The 23,494-nt window shown below is 40.7% G+C and overlaps 1 protein-coding gene across 1 annotated transcript; it reads left to right on the top strand.

Moving 5' to 3' along the window:
* The first annotated feature begins 71 nt into the window (after positions 1-71).
* eml2 (EMAP like 2) lies at positions 72-22,746 on the top strand. Its single transcript, XM_068317493.1, is given in 23 exon segments — positions 72-174; positions 177-266; positions 7,313-7,543; positions 7,643-7,760; positions 7,951-8,052; positions 13,320-13,348; positions 13,633-13,762; positions 14,424-14,573; positions 15,316-15,385; positions 15,909-16,019; positions 16,137-16,232; positions 16,386-16,520; positions 16,654-16,753; positions 16,929-17,083; positions 17,448-17,573; positions 17,975-18,106; positions 18,756-18,823; positions 19,402-19,490; positions 19,596-19,693; positions 19,865-19,952; positions 20,048-20,143; positions 20,606-20,736; positions 21,190-22,746. Coding segments are annotated over 23 exon segments (2,574 nt in total). The 3' UTR covers positions 21,316-22,746.
* The last annotated feature ends 748 nt before the right edge of the window (positions 22,747-23,494 follow it).

The following is a 23,494-nucleotide window of genomic DNA, read 5'->3' as shown; positions in this document are numbered from 1 at the left end:
TGGGGCGTAAACTTGACTATAGCGGTGAGGCAGGAGCGGGAGAGTAAGAAGGGCGACTGAGGCAGGTATAGATGAGTGTCTGTCTATGAGTGGGGGAGACAGGAACGGGTGACGGCGTGAAGAGAAGACAGAGAGGGTTGACAGAAGGACAAGGAGGAGGGAGAGCGGGAAAGAAATAGGAAAAGAAGGCAGGATGTCGGAAAGAGTAGCTTCGTGCGGGAGCCTGTATGACAGCACCAACCTGCTGCTACAGTACTGCAACAACGGTGAGCCGCTCCGCTCGTTATTTCACCAGACACAGCAGAGATAAACAAGGAATTAGCACTGGAATTTGGAAAAAAAAAAAAAAAGCTTTTGATAAATTACACGACAGTCCAAAATGTGTTGACAATGACGTCAACGCGGTAGGATATGTAGAGAATATGGTTTCGTCAATGTTGTCTGTGACGGCTAAATTTGCCTGATTGGATGCATCACATGTGAATAATATAAAATTTGTCGTCTCAGATAATGATGTAGTCCTACTTTGTTTTTGCAAGTACTATTTTATTGATGTTTATTTCTTTATTTTCTGAATATGCACGGTTTTGATTAATTAAAAAAAAAAAAAAAAAAAGTAACCCCATGTTTGAATGTCATTTTGATGTAGTCTAATTTAAATCGTTTATATGGCGGCTGTAAAACAAATTGTGTTTGTTTATCCGTAAAGAAGAAAGTTGTGTACTGATCCTGCCTGAACCCTCAGTCCAGCTCTAAAAGTCCACCAACAAGTTGTGGACATTGCCATGTTTACAGCACAGACCCTTCAACTTCTTAATGATCAGGGTCTGGTTTAAAGTACATGATGTTTTCAAGCCTTGTGTTTATGCATCACATGCTGATACATAAACGTAATGTAGATAATCTGCTGCTGTTAGTTCTCTGATTAGAAGATTGTGGCTGATGATTAAAATGCATCTGCTTCTGCTGAACAACGTCGTGCCATGGTTTATCCAAGCAAAGCAACAGCCGTGTTTCTTCAGACGTAGGCGTCGAGAGGCCAGTTAAATGTGTGTTGTATTTCAAGACGACTCTTTGTAGATTGACACGCCATCCACTGAACGCCAGGGACAGCCAGATTGAGTAGCAGGTGCAGCGACCGCCAGGGGCCAAAGGGGTCTGTGGCATTAGTTATCAAGGGGGTTTGTTATCAAGGGGTCAGGGCTGTGATGGTTGTTATCCATGTGCCAATCAAGACTTTTGGACACACCGTGGTCCCACAGATGAAGATTCCAGGTGAACTGCGAGACAAAGCTCATGCTCTCTCATTGAGCTTCAGGTCAGGTAAAAAAAAAAGTGATGGGATAATTTGAGAAGCTGGAAGAGGCTGCTTGGTAACAGCTGGTCCTGAGATCAGCTGCTTCATCTTTATATGGTAGTTTGTTCCAATGTGGCAGTATCCCTGGTTTAAATTAAACTTGTAGTAGACCACACCAAGATGGGACTTCTACGCACATTTTTCTTTCCTCACCCACCCACTGGTCAACGGTCAAGCCCTTTGGAGCTGGGATCCAACTTCTCACCAGGAACAGCTTTTCCCCAATCCATATGAGCACTTTTCTTTGCTGTGTGACATCAAGCTGAAATGTGTCAGTGATGCAATGTATGTAGGGTCTTCAGCAAATGTTTAAAAAGGGGATGAAAATTTGATGTGGTGTTTCACTCAGCTGTGAGATGCAGGTAGATGAAACAAGTCCGACTGGAGGATGAAAACATGCTGTTGAGCTCTACTGAGCAGCATCTGCCAAGTGAGAACGGCCCAGCTGACTTCTTTCTGTCTCATTCTTTTGTCTGCTGATCTGTGTTCTTCCTCTGTCGGTAACCAGAGATGCTCTTTAGTGAATTCATCAGATCGTCTCCTCAGCCACCTGGTCCTCATCCGCAGATAAAGACACTTTCTGCCATGATAACACATCTGACTATACTAAGTGTAGGCCGCTTCGATTGGCACAGAGCAGCAGCTGAAAAGTCATTTCATCTGTTGTTGTTTCTGCTCCCTGGATGATGCAGACTCAATCACCAGCGCCTCTTAGTGGCAGGAGGAGGTAACTCAGCAAACAGTGAACCCCCTCTGTGTAGAGGAGACTGGATGTGTTCAGCTGCTGGTTCCCAGCTTTCACTGAGCAGTTTCATGTTTCACTCAGATTTAATTTAGTCATCAGCAATACTAGTGCTCACATGTAGAATTAAGCTTTGGCAAAGAGAATTGGATATGGCAAATGGGCCATTGTGTTCTTTGAAAGCCTTCATTGCAGTTTTACACAATTAGAACTTAATAAATACTTTTACAGAGTAAAACGATATAGATTTATTCTGGGTATATGCTAGTGCTGCAGAGTAGAGTACGTTCTTCAAGCTGCAGGTAACTTGACCAATGGCTCGGCAGTGTGTGCCATGTTACATTCACAGGATTTGTCACACTCATCACATTGTACTGCTGTTCAGACCTGTGATTGGTCAGTTGTTCTTGTTTATGCATTGAATATAAATAAAAATATCATAAACCAACAGTGTTGATCTCTTTTGGGATGTTTTTTGTGAAGTTATAAAATCTTTAACTATTTTATAATTTCACAAAAAACATCTCAAAATCCCAAAATAAAATCTTTAACTAAGGCTTTATAATATAATTTCATTTATTTTAAGAAAGAGCTGAGGAATATCTTCAAATGGAATCTTCCAAAGGGTTTTTGCCGGAGCCTGTCAGATTTAATTTAATGGTGGATTTTAAGGAAGTAATTTTATTAGTGGACTAATGCAGTTCTAAATGCTTTGTCATTCTCAGTGGCAGCAAGAAGATGAACATTTTGTGGGTTTTACTGCACTGATTATGTGAAAGTGAAAGAAACTGTCACCCAATGCAGCAGTGTGGCTCATTTATGTGTTTTCAGCAGTCTGTGGATGGCATACAGCTTTTTTCAGCTTTGTTAGAATATTATAATTATGTTATCGGGTTTATTGACCAAATATAATTGAAAAGCACCAGCCTCATTCTTAGTCATACACAAAAAGCGTGATTATTGTTTGTTTCTGTTATTGATCCTGGAGTTCAGCTCTGCAGCATCTCTTCTTGGTACTGCCTGGTTGTCAAGATGCTGAGGCTGGTGCAGTGTGTGTGTGTGTGTGTGTGTGTGTGTGTGTGTGTGTGTGTGTGTGTGTGGCCTTGAGCCAGGCTCCGCCCCTTTTGTGAATGTCTGAAAGCTAAGAAGACAGGAGGAGGAGGTGGGATGAAAAGGAAGTTGACTGTAGGGGAAAAGGTGGGAGGGGTTAATAGGAGGAAGAGGGATTGGTTCAGGAAGTGAGGGAGGGAGGAGGAAACAGAGGTGGAGGAGGGAGATGTCCAGTAGGATGGAATGGGAGATGAGTTTGTGAATGTGTGTATGAGAGAGAGAGGGGGTGATTGAGCTGTGGTTGCAGACGGGGAGGGGAGGAAGAGCGGGACGGGGAGGAAGAGCGGGACAAGTGTTGGTCCTGACTGTGTGCTCTGTGGACTGACACAGCGGTTGATTGACAGGAGAGGAAAGACAGGCGGCGTGGCTCGATGGCAGGTAGGCGAGACGGCCCTGCCTTCATCCCTTCACTGCACCATGAATATTTCAGCAGCCATCATTTCTCTCACCGCCCTGCCCTGACCCCCCCATCCTTTATCCGATCACCTCTCTCTCGTCACATACAGCCCATCCTGCTTCTTTCCATCTCTCTCTCTCTTCCATTTATTCCCCTCTCTCCAGTCCCACCAGTGACCTCCTCCTCCGCTCCCTCTCTCCTTCCTCTTCTGACTCCTAGTCATCGCCTGCGTCGGCTTCACATCAGCTGGTTTTTAAGTAATGTCTGTTGGCAAAGAGGGAAGTCAAGTGTGTGTGTGTGTGTGTGTATGTGCGTATGTGTGTGTGTTTGTCTCGCCTGCTGAATAGTTCATTATGGGAGTGTAATGGAATACATCTGAGGTGTACCTGCTTAATTGTGTGTGTGTGTGTGTGTGTGTGTGTGTGTGTGTGTGTGTGTGTGTGTGTTTGAGTGTTGGTGATTCAAGGGCAAACAGGAACATGTCTGTCTCTGCAGTGTTTTAAACAGGTGTCCTGACAGCACAGGAGACGACAGTGAATTCTACTCCTCGCTCCCTCTCCTTTGATGGGTTTTCCTTAATTTCTTTCTTCACTTATTTGTTTTTCCTTTCTTGACTTCCTCTTCAGTGTAACAAAAAACAAGTTTAGTTGAAGATATAATATGATCCATTTCCTGAATAAAATGTCCAAAAAACAACCAGATTTTATATAATGTGCTGAATTGAGGAATGTTTGCATACAATATGCACAATGTTTCCTACAATCTAATGATCAACCCTAATAAATACCTGCCTCTATTTATTCAAGGTGATAAATTTCATTCAACCCTTATGACTTCCTGGAGTCAGAGTCAAGAAGGAAGTTGATGAATGGTGCTAACTGTGACCTAACAGGAGCATACCAATATTTCACTATTTATTTATATATTATTTAACATTATGTATTTCAATTTTTAAGTATTAACCTCAGAACAGCAGATCACAGTTTACCTGTGTTTTAATGTAAAGAATAAGATGATGCTAAATGTGATGATGCTAACATGTCCAGAATTTAGGTTTTTTCTGGGTTTTGTGTTGGTGCACGGCCTTCTCAAGACAGAGACCATAAACCCCCCTGGAGGAAGGGTCGATTTATTTTTCTAGTTGAACCATTTTTTCATGATAAACTGAGTCATTATCTCAATCTGTCTGCCTTCTGAATACAAGATAAATCAACTCATCAAGTTGTAACAAGCCTAGTTTTCTTGGTCACTCCAGATAATTTTCGAGCAGCTACACAATCATCCCCGTTCTCCTGTTCTCATCATCAGTTCCATCAATTCTGTTTCAGTCCATCTAATGACCACAGCAGTTAAAATGAGATTATAGCAGCATTTAGTTAAACATTCATTCATCTCTCTCTCTGTGTCCCCCTCTTTTCCTTTCTCTCTCTCCTCCCACCTACAATCTGCCCTCTCTTCCTTCGGCTGCTGAAGCCTTTATTATTTACTTCACCTGTTTTCTTATATGAAAGATTTGTTTTATAAAGTAAACAAAAGGTTCCATTTTATTTATCATGTGTCTCTCCATCATCTGTGTGACACCAAATACACTCAGGATGCTAAAAGATTTGTGTAAATTTTGTGAGATGAAATATTTTTATATGATTCTTGTTTGAGACTGATGGTGTAATAGAAATAAGCTCTTTGTAATTAATTAGCATGATCCCAGTGTTAATTTATGTAAGGAGAGTTGACACGGAAGCTGCATGTAGACCATAATAATGATGAGTAATGACATCACAGGCATAACACCTTTTATTAAAAGGACACCCACTCTTTCATCTGAAATGGGATCTGTGGGAACCGGTGCAGCGTTGAAAAGATTGCAATCTGAAAAAAGCAGATGATCATTTAAATCTTTTTTTCTCTGTGAAGTCTGTGGTTGGAGATGTATCGATGGCGGTGCAGGACACAGCAGGCTCTGTTATGATATTCAAAAAGGATATCATTATTTTGATGAACCAGTCTAATCCTTCCATAACTGGTATCTTATCAGAAGTTGGAGAAATGTAATGAGGGGATAGTGAGGAAGACTTCTGGACCACCTGGCACACCTGCCATGCAAATCTATCCTGAACTTCTGTATGGAAATCTGAAGCTTGCATCCATGCGGGTCCTTCCCGTCTCATTTGACTATAAGATGTGATGCAGTAACAGAGCTCTTGTGTGCTACAGCTCAGCTTGCACCACTCCTGGGATCAATTGTATCGACTGAAGCAGTGTGAGCTGGGAAAGCCATTTTTGTAGTATGGCGTTCTGTCATAGATCCAGTTGTTGGTGCTCACACCACTGAGTCACACATGCATGAGTTTTAAATTTGGTGTTTGGCATAAATAATAGCAAGTATCCAGTGCGTCCTTCCTGTGGAGATGAAATTATTCTTTAAAGTGTCTACCTAATCTGATTGGATCCACGACACATGTTGGGCTTGTTTAGTAAAGAACTCTGATTTCAAAACAGGAAGAATTGAACATATTATATTTGAGTAATTGTGTCCAAGGAGAGACCTCCGTCTCCAAACAGGATTAGTTTGTACATTATTCTGAGATCTACTCTGTCATGGAGAGTCAGCAGGTATTCTGAAACCAAAATGTACAGGAATTACATTTATGATAAAATTTATTTTGAAAATTTCAGCACGGTTTTACAAACAATGTAATTTAATAACATATTGAGGCTTAAATATTCCAACTGTTACTGGAGTCTTTCCCAGTTGATGTATTATTTAAATGGGTGACTATAATGATCAAGACTTCGTTGTTGCACAGCTGACTCCTTGCAGAAGAGAGACATAGGGTGGAATGTAGGACGCGTGAAGATCGGAGAGGTTCTGGTCAAACAGACACATGGTTTTGGCTGCGCCAGGTTGTAATCTGTGAATGTGTACCACAGATTAATAATCTGCTGTGGGCAGTTGGCCTTTGATAATCTAGTCGGGCTCTGGCGATGTCACTCTGGGGAATGATGGTCGACGATTATCCTGGAAAGAGTTCAAGAAGAAAGGGATGAAGGCAGAGGATAAATTAAAACAGAAGCTACAGGGATTTGAAACCGATGAAATTAATGGCAGCTCATTCAAACTGTTAAATATTATTTTAAAAGCTGGCTTCATGTTTTTTACATGCTGGCATCCAGCAGCTTTAATATTTAGAGAGAATCAAGGATCAGACCCCTTCAGGTTCATGCAGTCAGACTCATTTTGATAGCGGATCAAGTTGTCTAGTTAAGCATTTATGTTCACTGTTGTAGAGCAGCAAGGGAGGTGAAACATCGATCAAATCACCATGGCAATGAGCAGTGGTAGAGAAACCACAACCCTCAACTGACAGGACTTCATATTTAGAACAATTTCATAAAGTTGTTTTTTTTTTTCAATATGCGTCTGTTCCTTTTGGCTGTGTTGCTACTGTTATCATTTTATTAATTGTCTTTTAAAATATTTGAACAAATGATTTTGTTAAGTTATTTTGATTGTACTTTTCACAACTTTTATAGAACTTAATTTAACGTGTGTGTGTGTGTGTGTGTGTGTATAAATATCCCAATTATGAATTTATTTCACTTAAATTTTTCTTTTGAATATTTTTAAATCTGGCCGTACATTTTACTGACTGCTTAAGTTCTGTATATATTAAGCATATATGCTATTATTATCACTATGATCCAGATGACACGGTGTCGGCGAGCAGCAACATGGACATGGAGGACCGGGTTTCCCATCTGGAGCAGAAGCTGCAGCTGCAGGAGGACGAAATCCAGCTGCTGAAATCTGCTCTGGCTGACGCCCTGAGACGGCTGTGCTACTGCGAAGAGCAGAGCCTGGCTACGCAGTCAGGAGGAGTCCAAGCCTCTGGGAGGAGATCTCTAGCCACCACAGCCATAACACCTCCTACCAAAGGTGAGGAATTAATGGACTGTAAGACACAAGTCCTGATGAAGAGGCTGACGTCTGTCAGTTCCTTCTCTGCTGAAGTTAATGGTGTTTGTCTCCTTTCAGTGCGTCAGCTCCTGCAGGCTCTTCCCTCCAGACCACTGAGTAATGGCTATGTTCAACAGAAACGCCTCCTTTCCTCTCCTTATTCTCCTAAGAAGGAGGTGCTGCAGTCCATTAAGAGGTATATGAAACATTAAAGAACAAAGAGAGGGATCACACTTCTTTAAATGTTTTAATACTTTTGCTTTCAAGTTTTCTCTCAGAGGAAATGTGAGAGTCAAAGCAAAGAAAACAGAGGTTGTTGTGATGATAGTTAAGAAGACCTCTGATGAGTTTTGCACCTCTGTCTTTGTTTCTGTTCCATCCTTCAGGAAAAGCATGTCGACGGAGCGTCTCACCCTGTTGAGGAAAGAGATGGGAGTGGAGAGCAGGAGTCGGACCACCTCCTCCAGTAGCTCCTCAGGAGGCAAAAGGTAGCAGCCTTGACCAGTGTGAACTGTGAACATCCTCACACTTACGTGAGAGGCGGGGTACACCCCAGACACATCACCAGCATGTTGTGGGGTCACACACAGACAAGCAAACACTCATTCATCTAAATTATACATTTTTGGAGGTGTGAGGAAGCCGGAGGAACCCAGACATGGGGGAGTACATACAAACTTTACATAGAGAGGAATCAAACCCAGTACCTTCTTGCTGTGAGGCAACAGTGCTACCCTCTGCACCCCTTTGTCACCCATTTAGCGATTTAAAATCTATAAATTTCATTTTGTACAACATCATTAATGTCATCTGATGTTACACATTACTTCGGTAGTTTTTCTACCGTCAGCATTTCCTGTTTGCCAGTGAACCTCAGATGTCAGTGGGAGATACGTTTTGTCGTTACCAGCTGTGAGGCTGGTAGATGGTGAAGTTTGTGTTTGATCAGACACACTGCTGTTTTTTTCAAGTTTTTATTTTCATTCATTTGTCTGTCTGTCTTTGTTTGCACTCATACATTAAAATCTATTTTTAAAAAAAGGATGAGTAAAAAAAATCTGAATTTTATTCATCCCCTTTTCTTTGCTTGTTTTCTTCTTTTGTCTCATCAACAATTAAACTTCCTCTCCTTTCTTTTCTCCATTTATGTCAGCAGTCACATTTCATTTGTCTCTTTTCTGCTCAACTTCTCTCTGCTCCTTTTCTTCCTCTCTTGTCCTCTTCACTCTCTCTCTCTCTCTCTCTCTCTCACTCTGTCTCTCTCTCTCTGTCTGTGTCTCTCTCTCTCTCTCTCTCTGTCTGTCTCTCTCTCTCTCTCTCTCTCTCTCTCTCTCTCTCACTCTCTCTCTCTCTCTGTCTGTGTCTCTCTCTCTCTGTCTCTCGCTCTCTCTCTCTCTCTCTCTCTCTGTGTGTGTCACTGTCTCACTGTCTCTCTCCCACCCTCTCTGCTGATGGATCACGTTTCCAGTACATGTAGGTAGAGGGAGACGTGTGGTTACTGGGCAGAGGGGGTGGGTCTGAGCACTCAGGAAATGCTTTCTGATTGGATGATGACACCTCCTCAGGCAGAGCTCAAAGTTTGCTGAGCGAAGGAGGAAGTGGGTGTGTTGCTGTGGCTGTTGAACAGGACAGGAACTAGTCTGATCCCTACATTGTTGACTGTTACACTAACGGAGCCATGAAGCGATCTCCCAGGTAAATATCTGCATTTCACTGGACCGATAATGATTGATCAGGAGCAAGAGGGCAGAGAGGATGTATTATCAATGCTTGTGGAGGATGTTTTATCCTGTTACAAATTTTGAGCGTAAAACTAAAGTGGGCGTACTTTATGTATTTTGGGTTTGCTTTGAGTGTTTGGATGAAGAGATGGTAAAAGCAAAACAAATAGTATTATAAAAGTCAACTGGATTTAATTCAGAAAAAAACTGAAATGTTCTTTTACATTAATGTCAGGTCTGTCGGTTTTTTTGCTGTTATTTAAATAGATTGTATGGGGAAGCTGTTTTTGTGGTTTATATGGCAAACACTGTTGTTACACAACATGTTTGATGCACCAGGTTTCCCGGTCTGCAGGGACAGGGTTGGCTGTGGGGTGGGGCTGAAGCATAGTAACATGAATGCAAAAGAAATTAGAGCCGGTCATATGAGTTAACTGTGTCTCTGATGGCAAAAGGAAGATCAGGTGAAGGAACAACTAAGTTACATCAGTTTACTGACAAGTAAATTATGTTCAAACAATGAATTAATAGGCATGTTATTTTGTTTTTTGCTATTTAAACCAACAGAAGACAAATGACAAGCAGACTATTCATCTTTTCAAAGACATTAAAATTATTTCTTCTGGCAAGTTCAATAACCCCACTTGGCCTTTTCAAGTTCTTTTTTGGACCCTCTAATGACAAAGAGACAAACACATTTTCATTCATTTCTGCCAAGTTATAATATAAAAGTACAATAACACACAAAAGACACTCCTTAACATTTTTGTCAGTGAACTGATCAGCCTCCTAATGGGGTTTGACTGTATATGCATACATACATGGGTGGGGCAAATTTTCAAATTTATTAATATTTTAATTTTCCTCACGTGAAAATGAAAATAAAGTTGTTAATTCATTCATCCAGAGGCAAAACCTTCTGCAGATCCCCAGAACACTTCAAACAACATGTCTGGTCAACACCCTGCAGCTTTGCAGCAAGACGCAGGAGGGGTTGATGCTACATCACTGATTCTGCTCAGCATGCAAAAACGCTGACAACATTGATTCGACCTCCTGTTTCACAGGCAACGTATTGACTGTGTTGACCATGTTGCTGACTGCCGGGAATCGTCCTGTGCCACTAAATCCACATTTTCCTTAAGTTTTTCTGTTAGATTTTGAAAATATCAATTAGTATAATAATCCTCATAATCAAATGGAAATGGATGGAACAGATAGTGACGTTATTCTCATGAGGTTCCTGCCACATTCTATCTAAATGGATCCTAATATAATTGTGACCCCAAAAAAGCAACTGTTTGTTGGTCACATGGAAATCTGAGAAATTCTTATTGAATAAACAAGGAAGAAAAACACACATCCCATCTCTTGTTCTCATCATCCCTTTGTCTCACACACACACACACACACACACACACACACACACACACACACACACACACACACACACACACACACACACACACACACACACGCACACACTCTTCACCACGATAACTTCAGATTAGTGTGATGTAATATTTCCGGTTTCCTAGTGTAAGTTTCTTAGGAGTCCAGTGAAGACGAGTCTGTGTCCATTAACCGAGCCACTGCAGTGGTTCAGTCATAATGGACTGTGGGATTTTAAAACCATCCATCAATGCAGTTTCTCCAGGCTTCCTCTTAAGAAGTTCAGTAACAAATATTCATCTTGTAGTGTCTGTTTTTGGAGAAAATGTTTCGCTAATGGCAGACAAAAAGCTGCACGCAATAAAGCTTAATTGTATGTCAGTGAATGCACGGGAAATGTTTGTGTTTGTTTTCTGAAAACATGTTCTAAACTCAGACAACCTTGCTGAACTCGTTGTTTCTCTTTTGATATGTTGAAGCATATCCCAAACTCATCGGCGCCACAAGAGTGCTTCATCTTTAACGTCTTTAGCGAAGCAGAGCACATTACGTGTCTGAAAGCTGTTCTTTTCACTTGTCAAGCTGTCCTTGCCCATTATTGTGGTTAAAGCAAACGTCTGTGGAACCTCTCCAGACCACATTGAGTGAAGAAACGTTTGTCCCTGAGGGTAAAAAATGATGTGGGATCCTAAATTTCAGAAATTTGAATCGAGCAGCCACATTCACAGAGGAAGTTTCTGATGCTCATTAGTTCCCTCATGCTCTAACAAGAAACCGTTGTGTTGAGTTTAGGCAGCCTGAAAACTGTAACAATACACTCACTTCTGAATGCTAATGAATGTTCTGCTTCTGCATTCCCTCTCCCTGGAAACTTTGTGACAGGGACTGCAGCCGTACAGGTCTTAGATCCTGAGTTATTTACTTTGTAGGGCTGCCAGTTACCCAGCATGCCCTGCACTAATTACTGGCTCTGAATCAACCCTGTTCTCTCATTGGCTAGTGTTGGCCCACGCCTCATCTTGTTGGCAATCTACACAGACATACAGACAAACAACTTGATGTGGTTATTCTGAAGAGCTTGTTCCCAGCCTGGATCCCTCCAGCTGTCGAGAGACACAACAGTTCCGTCAGTCCTCAGATCAGTCACCTGTGTTCGTTTAATCAGGTTCAAATGCTTTGTGGTCGGTTCACACTTGCAGACTCCGATCCTTTATAATGACTAATAATTGTTTGCCCCTGTCACTGTGTTGCATATTAATTTGGTAAAATGCATTGTAGCAAATCTACTTTGAAAGAAAAACTATCACTGAAAAACCCCCTGAAAATTCTTATTTGAATCATTTAAATCATTTAAAAAAAAAATTTTCTATGCACATGAACAATACAAGGTGGCACCCTGGGTAGCGCTGTATCGTCACAATGCCATAACAGAGAAATATGCAGCTTAGGGGAATTGGTCACAACAAGTTATCTGTAGGTGTGACTGTGAACTTCTAAGTCTTTTCTGTGGTTCTGCGATGATCTGGCATCTCATCAGGGGTGTACCCCTTCTTTCACTCAAAGCCAGCTGACATAAGCTCCAGCAGACCCGAGGATTGCAAGGTGAACAATAGCTAGACAGTACAATAAAGAGAGACTCATTTGTAGAGCCAGCGCTTCATATCCTAGTGTTGCCATATATTGTTAGGTTATGTCAGTTTATCATAAGTGGAAGCTCCACAACTTCTCATGTAGTGTTTGCTTGTCTTAGTCTTTTAGGACCTGAGAATCACGTCCTAAAACACATTACATGTAGTCCACAACCTACGAACACCATTGGTTCTGAGAGTCTGTTCATGAGCTGAATTGTTCATAAGGCCTTAGGGGAACTACAGTCATCGGATATGGAGGCGCCCTGTTGTTCGTATCTACGATTGATCGTATGGCGGGTGTTCATATCTTGAGGAGTAACTGTATTCAAACTGTGTGCAGCTCTGCTTGATGACGGGAACCATCACTTTCCCTTATCTTATCAAACCTTTTTCTGCTGTTGTCATGGTGATAGCCACTTATCAGCTGAGGTAGTGCTTCCACTTTGGATGAGTATCTTGTCAGATGAGTTAACTGCTCAGTGAGCAGTTCTGACTGGTTGACGGACAGCGGATTCAGGAACAGCTCAACTGATGAGGAAGCTGCAGTTTTTGATTGACAGGTCTATTTATTGATTGTGACAAAGTGGCCGACTCAGTGGATGTCATGAAACCTTTCTGCAGATCTCTGCTTACTATTTGTCCATGACTTGTTCAAAGATATTTTTTCAATATGTCAACTCAGTCACTTCATAAACTTAGTACTTTCTATTATATTTATTTGTCAAACTCAAAGAGAACCTGTCTGTTAACATTGGCAAATGTCTCTCATTTGTCTTGTTAGTGTGTTTAAATCATCACGTACTATACAGAGCGCACCTGTGGTGGCTGCTGAGGTGTTTCCACATCACACCTGTAGAAAACAAATTTGGAAAATTGAGATATGCTGAAATTAATTACCTTATTTTTTTAAAGCCTGAATAATAATCTGTTATTTACGAGAATTGCAAAGTAAATGATTTTTCTTTAGGGCAGACATAACCATCTTCTTCCTTTTTCTTTATTATGTTTCAGCAAATCCAAAGAATGCACCTTCAATGCAGGTAAGAGCTTTAGATTTCTGCATCGAAGTATTGACTAAGAACACATGTTGAAGGAAGTCTCACTTTTAATTATTGTTGGTCTTTAATTTTATGGATGAGCCTTTAGTTTAACAGTCCTAGATGTATTCCTGGTGGATGTTCCTCATAGAAAAGAAATAATTCTAGAAGCATCACCAGGTTGAATAAAGATCTCTATGGGGTGTTTTTATGTTTGTATTTTTTACTTTATTTTTTTTATATTTTCCCCACTTTGCTGTTTTTCGTCCCTCTCTGTTTCCGTACAGAGGACGGATACGTGAGAATGTTCCTCCGTGGCCGTCCAGTCACCATGTACATCCCCGATCAGCAGAGGGAGAGCTACAGCCTCGACCAGAAGGTGGCGCTACCAGACCGCAAGCTCAAGCTGCAGTGGGTGTATCCTTCAGACTGGGAAAGGGAAAATGAACAGCTTGCTTTTAGAGGGAGTGAGAGGGAGTGAGAAAGGTGCTGCAGGAATTAAAAAAAAAAAAGATACCCACATTTACATGTATGATCGGCTGGAGTGGTCTTATCTTTATGTTCTGGGAATATATTTGATTACCATCTTCAGCTTTTTATTGTAGGGTTAAAGTTTAGAATTGGGCTAGAGTTAGGATAAGGTTTTGGGATAGGATTTAGGGTTACAGATAGGGGTAAAGGGTTGGGGTATAGAATTAGGGTTTAGGGATAGGGTTAGGGGGTTTGTTAGGGGTTTAGAGTTAAGAACAGGTGAATAAACTCTATACCATAGCAGAGGAATAAATCACTCCCTGCTCACACTCTATTAAATACAGTTAATGGTACTTTACATGTAGACATGAAAGCACCACTGCCATCTACTGTAGTTGATGTGCAATTACACTTTATTCTTGTGCGTCAATGAAAAAGCAAATGGTTCCCCGCGGTCACAAGCCTCACCCCATCACTGCCCCCTTGGGGGCGTGGCCCTGTCTTTGAGAATCACCGGGTTAGGGATCAGGTTATAGGCTAGTCACTTTGGTAAAGAACTAAATGTCCAGCCTCATCTGTCTCTTTCCTTAATTTAAACCTTAACCAGGTATGGCTACCGTGGGCGAGATTGTCGTTCCAATCTCTACCTGCTGCCCACAGGAGAGATTGTCTACTTTAATGCCTCTGTGGTGGTGCTGTACAACACTGAGGAACAGCAGCAGAGACACTACCTGGGCCACAACGATGATGTCAAATGGTAAGAAGACAGTGTTGAAAGTGTGTACATGTAGATAAAAACAGGATGCAACATACAAAACATACAGTAATAATAGCTAGTATTTTAAAACAAAAAAAACTCTCTTATTGTAGGGTTAGGGTTTAGTTCTTGTAGTCTGAAAGCTACACAAGAACAAAGTGAACCAAATCTTCAGGCTGCTCAGAGTCTGAATCCCGTATGATATTCATGGCTGAAAGTGTTTATCATTTATGTAAGTTTTGGTTTACTTAATGAGTGCTTGTTGACATTCAGAATGCGAACTGTGACTGGAGCCACTCAGATGTAAACAGACAGAATATCCCTGAGGCATCTTGGGAAAGCTACTCATCTCTACCGGGAAACGATCATGTTCTGCTCTCCCACGGCGTCACATGATTTCTACTCATCATATTGTGATGCGTTAATGACTTGAGTTCACATTCGATTTATATTCAAGACAGTGAAGGTTTTGTGGAAAAAAAAATGTCATCATAGATTAGTCAAAGTAAAGAGTCTCAACATTTGTCTGTTAATGTTTTGCATGGAGCTGATTTTCATCAGGGCACTATTATGCTGTATTTTCTGTGTTTATTAAAGTGAGAGACTGTCATGGAAACGGCAGTAAATGGTGATTGTGTTTGAATGTCAACCATCTGTTTGAGTCTGCAGTGGGACGCTCCTTTACTTAACGTAAAAGTCATAAGATGTGATCATTTAATAATCATTTATTTTCTGTTCTCAGCCTGAGTGTCCATCCAGACATGGTTACCATAGCAACTGGCCAAGTGGCTGGAAATTCTAAAGATGGAAAGGTACTATCAAAACCTCACATGTAATATCCCACAAACTGTCATGCTGTGTCAACAAGTAATTGTGAGCAAAACCTTGAAACGGTAAGTTAAAAAATATCAGCTTGATGTTTAGATTATATTTAATATGACTACGAATAGGGCCTTATTAATTGTCATTAAAATCTTACATATAATTTCACGTGCTACACTTGACTGTTTTAGGAATTCTGTGTTTTGAAAGCACTTAATTGAGAAATTATCCAAACAATAAATATTTCATCAATGTAATGAGTCACAAGATGAAGCCCTAGCGCTTTAAATTATAACAAGTTTTTGTTTTTTTTTGGCCTGGAAATATTACAAAATCTTTTTGAAACTTTATAAAACCTTTAACAAACAAAATCTTTATAAAACCACTATTTTTGAAAATTCCAGGATATTACTGTTGATTCTGTATTTTATTAACAAATCCTTTGATGACATTACTTCATATGAAACAATTTGCCTAACACCTGATTTCTTGTCTAATTTCATCTGTCCTCAGCCGTTGGCTCCCCATGTTCGTGTTTGGGACTCTGTGAGCCTCAACACTCTCCATGTGATTGGAATGGGAGCCTTTGACAGAGCAGTCACCTGTGTAGCTTTCTCCAAGTCGGTGAGCGGCTTCACTTCTTGATTTTAATGAGGGTTTGATGATGCGTGAAATTTAACATGGTAATAATCACATGTTATTTTTGCTTGAAGAAGGACTGACTCGTTTCTTTTCTGTCAGAACGGTGGCAGCTTCCTCTGCGCTGTGGACGATGCCAACGATCACATCCTGTCTGTCTGGAACTGGCAGAAGGAGAAGCAACTGGCTGAAGTCAAGGTGTTGTGAACCTTCTGAACCGGATTCCATTTATACAACTATATCACATTCTCTACTAACTTACATTTGTTCTGCATTACTTGTATCAACAAAAACTCTGAGCTCTGTGTCTGGTAGTGAAACATGTTAAAGATGCATCCCCTGCTTCTGCAGTGCTCCAATGACTCCGTACTGGCTGCTGTGTTTCATCCCATGGATGCTAACCTGATTGTCACCTGTGGAAAATCTCACATCAACTTCTGGTCCATGGAGGGCAACACACTGACCAAGAAACAGGGCTTGTTTGAGGTACAGTATGATAGCAACTGCTACCCTCCCTCACCGTATCCTCATTAACATACAGTGATGCAAACACCCTTGATTAAGTACAACCAAACAAATATGGACTTTTTAGGAGTTCTGCATTTTGTTTCTTCTCCAGAAACACGAGAAGCCAAAGTATGTGCTGTGTGTGGCTTTTGCTGAGAATGGAGATGCCATCACAGGAGACTCCAGTGGAAACATCTACGTCTGGGCCAAAGGTCAAATCTATTCCTCAAACTTTACGTACTCCAAGATGAATAGAATGTCATAATGTAATGTTAATCTAGTTTTAATTTTCATTTCTCTTCGTTTCTCATTGAACAGCTAGAAATATAAAATGATCCAGTCGAGGCAGGTCCTGTGCTTTGACTTTCCATGCATTCTGCTTGACAGGTGGTAACCGCATCAGCCAGCAGGTGTCTGGGGCGCATGAAGGTGGGATATTCTCTATCTGTGTCCTGAAGGATGGTACCATGGTGTCTGGAGGAGGAAAAGACCGCAAGGTGGTGCTGTGGGGTCATGACTACAGAAAACAGGCTGAGATGGAGGTGAGAGAATCGAGATTTCCATTGTGCATCAGTTCAGTCAGTGTCCCAGCTGAAGTATATAAATAGACATGAATAAAAATGAATGGAGCAATAAACACGTTGTTTTGAATTTGAAACAAAAAAGAACGAATTATTAATTTATTTAAAGATCTTTATATTATTAGAATGTTAGATTATGTGGTAAAAAGTGGCCACAGCTTGGGCCTTTAAGCAGAGCTTGTTAGGCAAAAAATCAGCTATATGCTGACATTTTTTTTGAGGGATGAAATGTCATGTTCTAGGAGCTACATCATCACAATTTATCAGAGGCCTAAACGGGAACATGTGAGCTTTCTTTCAGTGCGTGTTCTGTGTCCGTGTCCAGGTGGGTGAGATGTTGGGTCCTGTAAGGGCTCTGGCTGAAGGTAAGCCTGGACAGCTCTTCATAGGAACCACCAAGAACGCCATCATCAGAGCCGCCTTCCCTGATACGCTGGTTCCTATCGTACAGGTACACACAATCAACACCTGGCACTGGTTTGAGGAGAGCAGATTGTAATTTTAATGAAGGTTGTAAAGAATATTTACATCCCGTGAAGCGGTGATGTATTGTAATTGTCAGTGTTTGTGTGTTTGTCCGTTAGTCCACCAAATATCTTCACAACCGTTGCAGATAGAAAGATGAAAGAAAAAACACATTACTCGGGCGGCAAAGGGGATGAAAATGAGATGTACACATCTCTGAAACCTGATGAGAAATTATCACAAAACAAAAAGCAACATTTTCAGGAAGCCGGAGCCACAAAAATGTGTAGGTCAGGGTAAAATGTTGAATTCAGGGGTGTCACGGAATGTTGCAGTCTCAGACTGCCTTGTTAAACCTGTGTTTGTTAAACTTGGCCTGTGTTTCAGGGTCACACCGATGAACTGTGGGGTCTAGACATCCATCCCTCCATGGAGCAGTTTGTCACCTGCTCCCAGGACAGACTGGTCCACCTCTGGGACACCAACTCCCATCAGCCGCTCTGGAGCAAGACTATCGAGGTGACTGGTCTTTAAAATCACATCATAACATGCCTTTAACATCAAGATTTAAAAGATTGAATTGATTGTTTTATTCTTTTGCTTCTAAAATACAGCAGATGTACATGTAATTTGCACACACTATTAAAAACATATGCAGGTAGCAACCAATCAGTTGTTTGAAAAAATAAGAGTCCAGATCACGTAAAAAGCCACTGTTTCCCGATGCAGTTGTTCTTTACTCTGCACCTAAGTGGGATAAGAAAGAAAGACTTGTGTTCTCACTCTTGGGAACTTGAATTGACAGCCAGACAGGAGCTGCTGAAACTCGACATGCAGCGGGTGTGAGGTATCTACTAGTTACTGGACGTGGAGCATTTTAATGCAGAGTGCTGTCAGACTTGCTGAAGTTGCTGTGACTTGAAAGTCACCTTTCCTGCAGTCTGAACTTGTTTTACCATATCAAACTCTTTCACGGACATGATGCTTTCGAACAGGCTGTTGTTTGTCTTTCAGATATTTTTGACAAATGCTGAAGCTCAGTTCCCTGATTAAAAACATTATAAAATACAATGTGTTCACATTTAATACATGCTTTTATTCTTTATCAGTCATAGGGGTCATAAACTAAACAAATTTATCTTGTTCTTTGCTCCCTCATGTGCTCCAGGATCCTGGGCGCTCTGCTGGTTTTCATCCCAGTGGGGGTGTTGTGGCTGTGGGAACAATGACAGGAAGGTCAGCCTCAGAAACTTAATGCTAACGCAACATTCCAGACAGGCCGTACATCTACGATACAAATCGTGATCATATGCAGTCAGTCTGGTCTGCTGTAGACCAATCTCAATTTTACATTGTGCTTTGTCACTGTTCTATAAATACACAGCCCCTCACCTAGTTTGTTGCTCAGTATAAAATTAAAACCAAATAATGAGGTAATGGTTAACTTTGAAGTCATACATATAGAAACATTTACACTGAGTTGTTGCAAGTCCGAGCAAATATGAAAAATATACAATGCAATAGTATTGTTCCTATTTATGTAACCATGGCAACTACTGTGATGATAGTTTTTGTAATATTTTGATGACAAATCTGTTGCCATTTTAATAATACTTCTGATCGGAAATAATTTGGGTTTCGGGTCATATGGTCGAATGATTCCATTCATTAATTGTTGATGAGAAGAGAAAAGTAAAGATAAAACAGTTTAAGCTATCATTTAGAACATTTGCTGATTTCAAAACCCAGCGGAGACCATGTGAACAAGGCTGTATTTGTTTCCTTTATTTTGGACATCTGTGTGTCTGTGGCAGGTGGTTGGTGCTGGACACCGACACCCGGGATCTTGTTTCTATGCACACAGATGGCAACGAGATCATTTCCAATGTCAGGTACTCTCCAGGTAAAACCCCTTTCTATACATCACCGTGTTCAGGGGAACACACGGTAGATGGAGTGAGACAACTAATTGTAACTGTGTGTAACTGAGAACTCCGTGTGTCTTTAGATGGCAACTTCCTGGCTATTTCATCTCATGACAACTTTGTTTACATCTACGCTGTGGGGGAAAATGGGCGAAAGTACACCCGTGTTGGGAAATGCACTGTGAGTGTCTTCAAATAATCACTTCTTTTCTTCTTATTAAAATGAATAACAAAATCATGTTTTACAAGAAACATACCACACTGACTTTATGCCACAATTTCTCCGAAATGAACTGTGTGAAACCACCATGTTCTTTATGTCAATGCGACATAAAATGTTCCTTCTTCCCAGGGCCACTCGAGCTTTGTCACCCACCTGGACTGGTCAGTCAACAGCCAGTACCTCGTCACCAACTCTGGAGACTACGAGATCCTCTTCTGTAGGCCTTACCTCTGTTTGCATGCAATCATAACTCACCGTTTAAATTTACTATCAGTACTAGAATTTACTTTGCATGAATTTTTGTTTTTGTAGGGGAGGCACCCAGTGGAAAACATGTGACCAACATGGATGTGGTGCGCAATGTGGAATGGGCCACTTTCACTTGTACACTGAGCTTCAACACCTTTGGTAGGTTGAATATTTACTTTCAATTATCTGTATTGTTTTCACGCAGAGCCCATGAACCCACTTGAAATCAACAGACGTGAAATCAACAAAGGGTTAATTAAAAGCCTAATTGCACAGATGCTCAGAGCAACTTTGCAGCAATCAACAAAAGCTACACCAAAGCAAATGTACACTCTGGCTGCTCCGAATTGTAATTTTGAATCTTTTTTAATATCCTGTCGTTTTAATCAAACCAATTTGGTAAAGTTCACATGTCTTTGAATGGAGCCTTTGTAACAGTTTAGCAATACTTCTGTCCTCCTTTACATTCTAGTCAGTGAAGAAGTGTTCAGAGGGACCGGTGACTGAACACTGTACAGCACTTTGATGTAGCCTTTAACAGAACATGAAGCGAATATTAATGTTCAACCTCTTTCTCACCCATCCGCAAACTCTCTCTTCCTCTGTAACTCCCTCTGAAAGGAATCTGGCCTGATGGAGCAGACGGCACAGACATCAACGCTGTGTGCAGGTCACATGACGGATCCCTGCTGGCTTCAGCCGATGACTTTGGCAAAGTTAATTTGTTCTTGTTCCCCTGCTCTCAATCAAGGGTCAGTCACATGCCCTCACAGCTACACATTAGAGTCTTTTTCATTTCCACATCTACCTGCATCTTTAAAGCTCTAAACTTCATCCCTAAACTGTTTTCGAAATGTGCTTTGTTCTGCATAAAAATGTTAGATTTCCCAAGTCTGCTTTTCTCTGCTGGCATCAACATTGAGTGTTAATTCACACTGTGAACCCAATTAAAGCTAAGCAGAAATAATGAAATCCTCACAGGGCTTTCACTGCAGGATCACCATCACAGCTATAATTTATAAAAATTTCTACCAAGAATAGTTAAAATTCAGCATCTGTAAATAGTCACAAAAAATTTGAGGTTAACCATGAGATAAATGCATGCTGCATACAAGGCCCTGACTCTTTTAGACACACTTGAATGTTGCATCTACTCTATTACTTATGTTTCTTAATTCCTCCTTTTGCCACTTTCCCGTTTACAGGCTCCGAGCCATGACTATGGCGGTCACAGCAGTCACGTGACCAACGTTGCCTTCCTTCATGATGACAGTCACCTGATCTCCACTGGTGGGAAAGACACCAGCATCCTGCAGTGGGTGGTCGCCTAGGCAAAGCTGCTAATCTCCATCTAGCCTACAGCTCTAATCCCACAGTCCAGAATCGTGTCTGACCCTTGTTTCCATTTCACCGCTTTATTCTTGCCTCCAGCTGAAGTATCTCCTCTGTGCCTACTGGAAATTAAACACCTAAACACACATAGAACATGGCCGACCCACACACATAGCACCACATGATGTGATGAGTATGGTTGTAATAAACTGAATAATGTAGTAATATATTAAAATCCTAAAAACACAATCAACTACTGTAACATGAACCCCAGCTGGAAGCTGCTACTGGTGATGACACATGAACCTGTGAACTTTCATACTAACTGTGCCTCAACTGTATTAATATTAACCCCCTTTAATGGGAATTCCACCTATTTAAAGGTTTTGCGTGTTTTAGCTTGATTGCAAATTGTGTATACTTTAATTTTTGTTGACCATTTTTAAATGCATGTTATGGGTTAAAAGTATATTTAGAATTTGTTTAATTTAGGAGTTTTTCAGTTGGCTATTGGTGTCCTTTGATTTCTGTTCATTTCTAGTATGAAAAAATAGAAGCTTCATTCTGGGGAATGGGTTATTACGGCACATTCTACACGGGATGTGCTTGAACAACATCACTGCCCATCAGAACATGAGATTATCTCAGAGAATCTCTTGTGGAAACCAGTGGGCTACTGAAAATGAAGACAAATGCACTTAGATCCCTTTAAAAGAGCAGCTTGGTGTGCAGATGAGATAAAGTATACATTATTTGAAATTGAGTTAAAATGTGAAGTTACAGGAACCTTTCTACAATTCATGTGTTACAGATTCATGAAGCTATAATACAGCAAAACTGAATGTAATTTTGTCGAGGTGCAAGATTCTAAAATCAACTGACATGAGTAGGGAGGCTGTTGTAGAATTCCTGAAATTGGTGGTATTCTCCTACTGTAATCTAAACTACTGTAATTTCATTACCTTGTCATCTCCATCCCTCAGCGTGTGATGTCCAAGCTGTTAATGTGCAGATTCTTATTTAGTTGTACTGATTGCTCTTGGGGATGGAAAATGTTAAGCAGTGTCTGCTTATTCCCAGCTTCTCATTTTGCCCCCCTCCCTCTTGAATGTTTCTAATTGTACTGTTACTGTAACTGTGCTGAGAAGGCACTAGATGGGGCTGCAGTGTAAGGGAACTAGCATGACAAAGCAGCCCTCCCATAGAAGCTGTTACTGTCGCAAAAGGACTATAAAGTAAATATAGGAATTATACAGTATATCAGAGTGGCTGTGTTAATTTAATATTTAACTTTAACAGTTATGGATGTCAGAATATTCTTGTGGCACTTTTAATGATTGACAGAAAGGTACTGTTGGCTGCTGTGCTGTAGAAGTGAGCTTGAGCTGTGCTTTGCCTTCTGTTTTATTAATAAAGTTTTTACCCACGTACACAGTGGAGTTTTTTTTAATGAATGCAGTGACAAAATAAAGGTTTTCAAAATAGTATAGTATAGGTCTTGATTTGTGTTGCTGCCTCCAATGAGTTCTGTTATGTTGCATTCTAGGCAAAGAAGAAAAACAATTATTAACACGGAGGCTAAACCATCATTACAAAGATTAAGACAAGTGAAATGCATGTTTCAGGGTTGGAAATTCCAAGTTTGAAAATTCACAGTGTGAACAAACCAATCAAATAGTTGACTAGTAATCAAAAGGCCAACATCCAGGTGTCTTCATTATTATGTCGAGGAAAGGTTTGTACGTTCATCACTTCCATTTGTCTTTGTAGTGGTTTGTCGGCTTTTTTCTACCACTGCATATGCCAGAAATTTCAGTAGTTTGACTTTAGTTACAAGAGACGGGGACATTAGCAGAGTTGCAGAATCAACAATTTGTTTTTGAAGATGCGAGTCTTAGTCTGTCTTCCCATTCAAAATGTATTCTGCTTAAGTTCATTGGTTGGAAGACATTTGAGTTGGGAAACATAAGCACTGAATTTAACAGGTGAGAAAAAATAGAACATAATGAAGAGTGATGACGTAGCAAAACTATCCAAAAGTATATTTTTTATTTGAAGGGAGGAAGATTTGACTTTTTCTGGGTTTAGTGGTGGTAAACAAGGAGAGGTCATGTTGATATTGATCACGATAGCTGTTGCCTGTCAACACCCTTTAGGTCAGGATGGAGGGGTTCAGAG

This window comes from Antennarius striatus, chromosome 6, assembly GCF_040054535.1.
Source record: "Antennarius striatus isolate MH-2024 chromosome 6, ASM4005453v1, whole genome shotgun sequence".
Taxonomy (NCBI): Eukaryota; Metazoa; Chordata; class Actinopteri; order Lophiiformes; family Antennariidae; genus Antennarius; species Antennarius striatus.
Note: the sequence above shows the minus strand (reverse complement) of the source record. Positions and strands in the feature narration are given on the sequence as shown.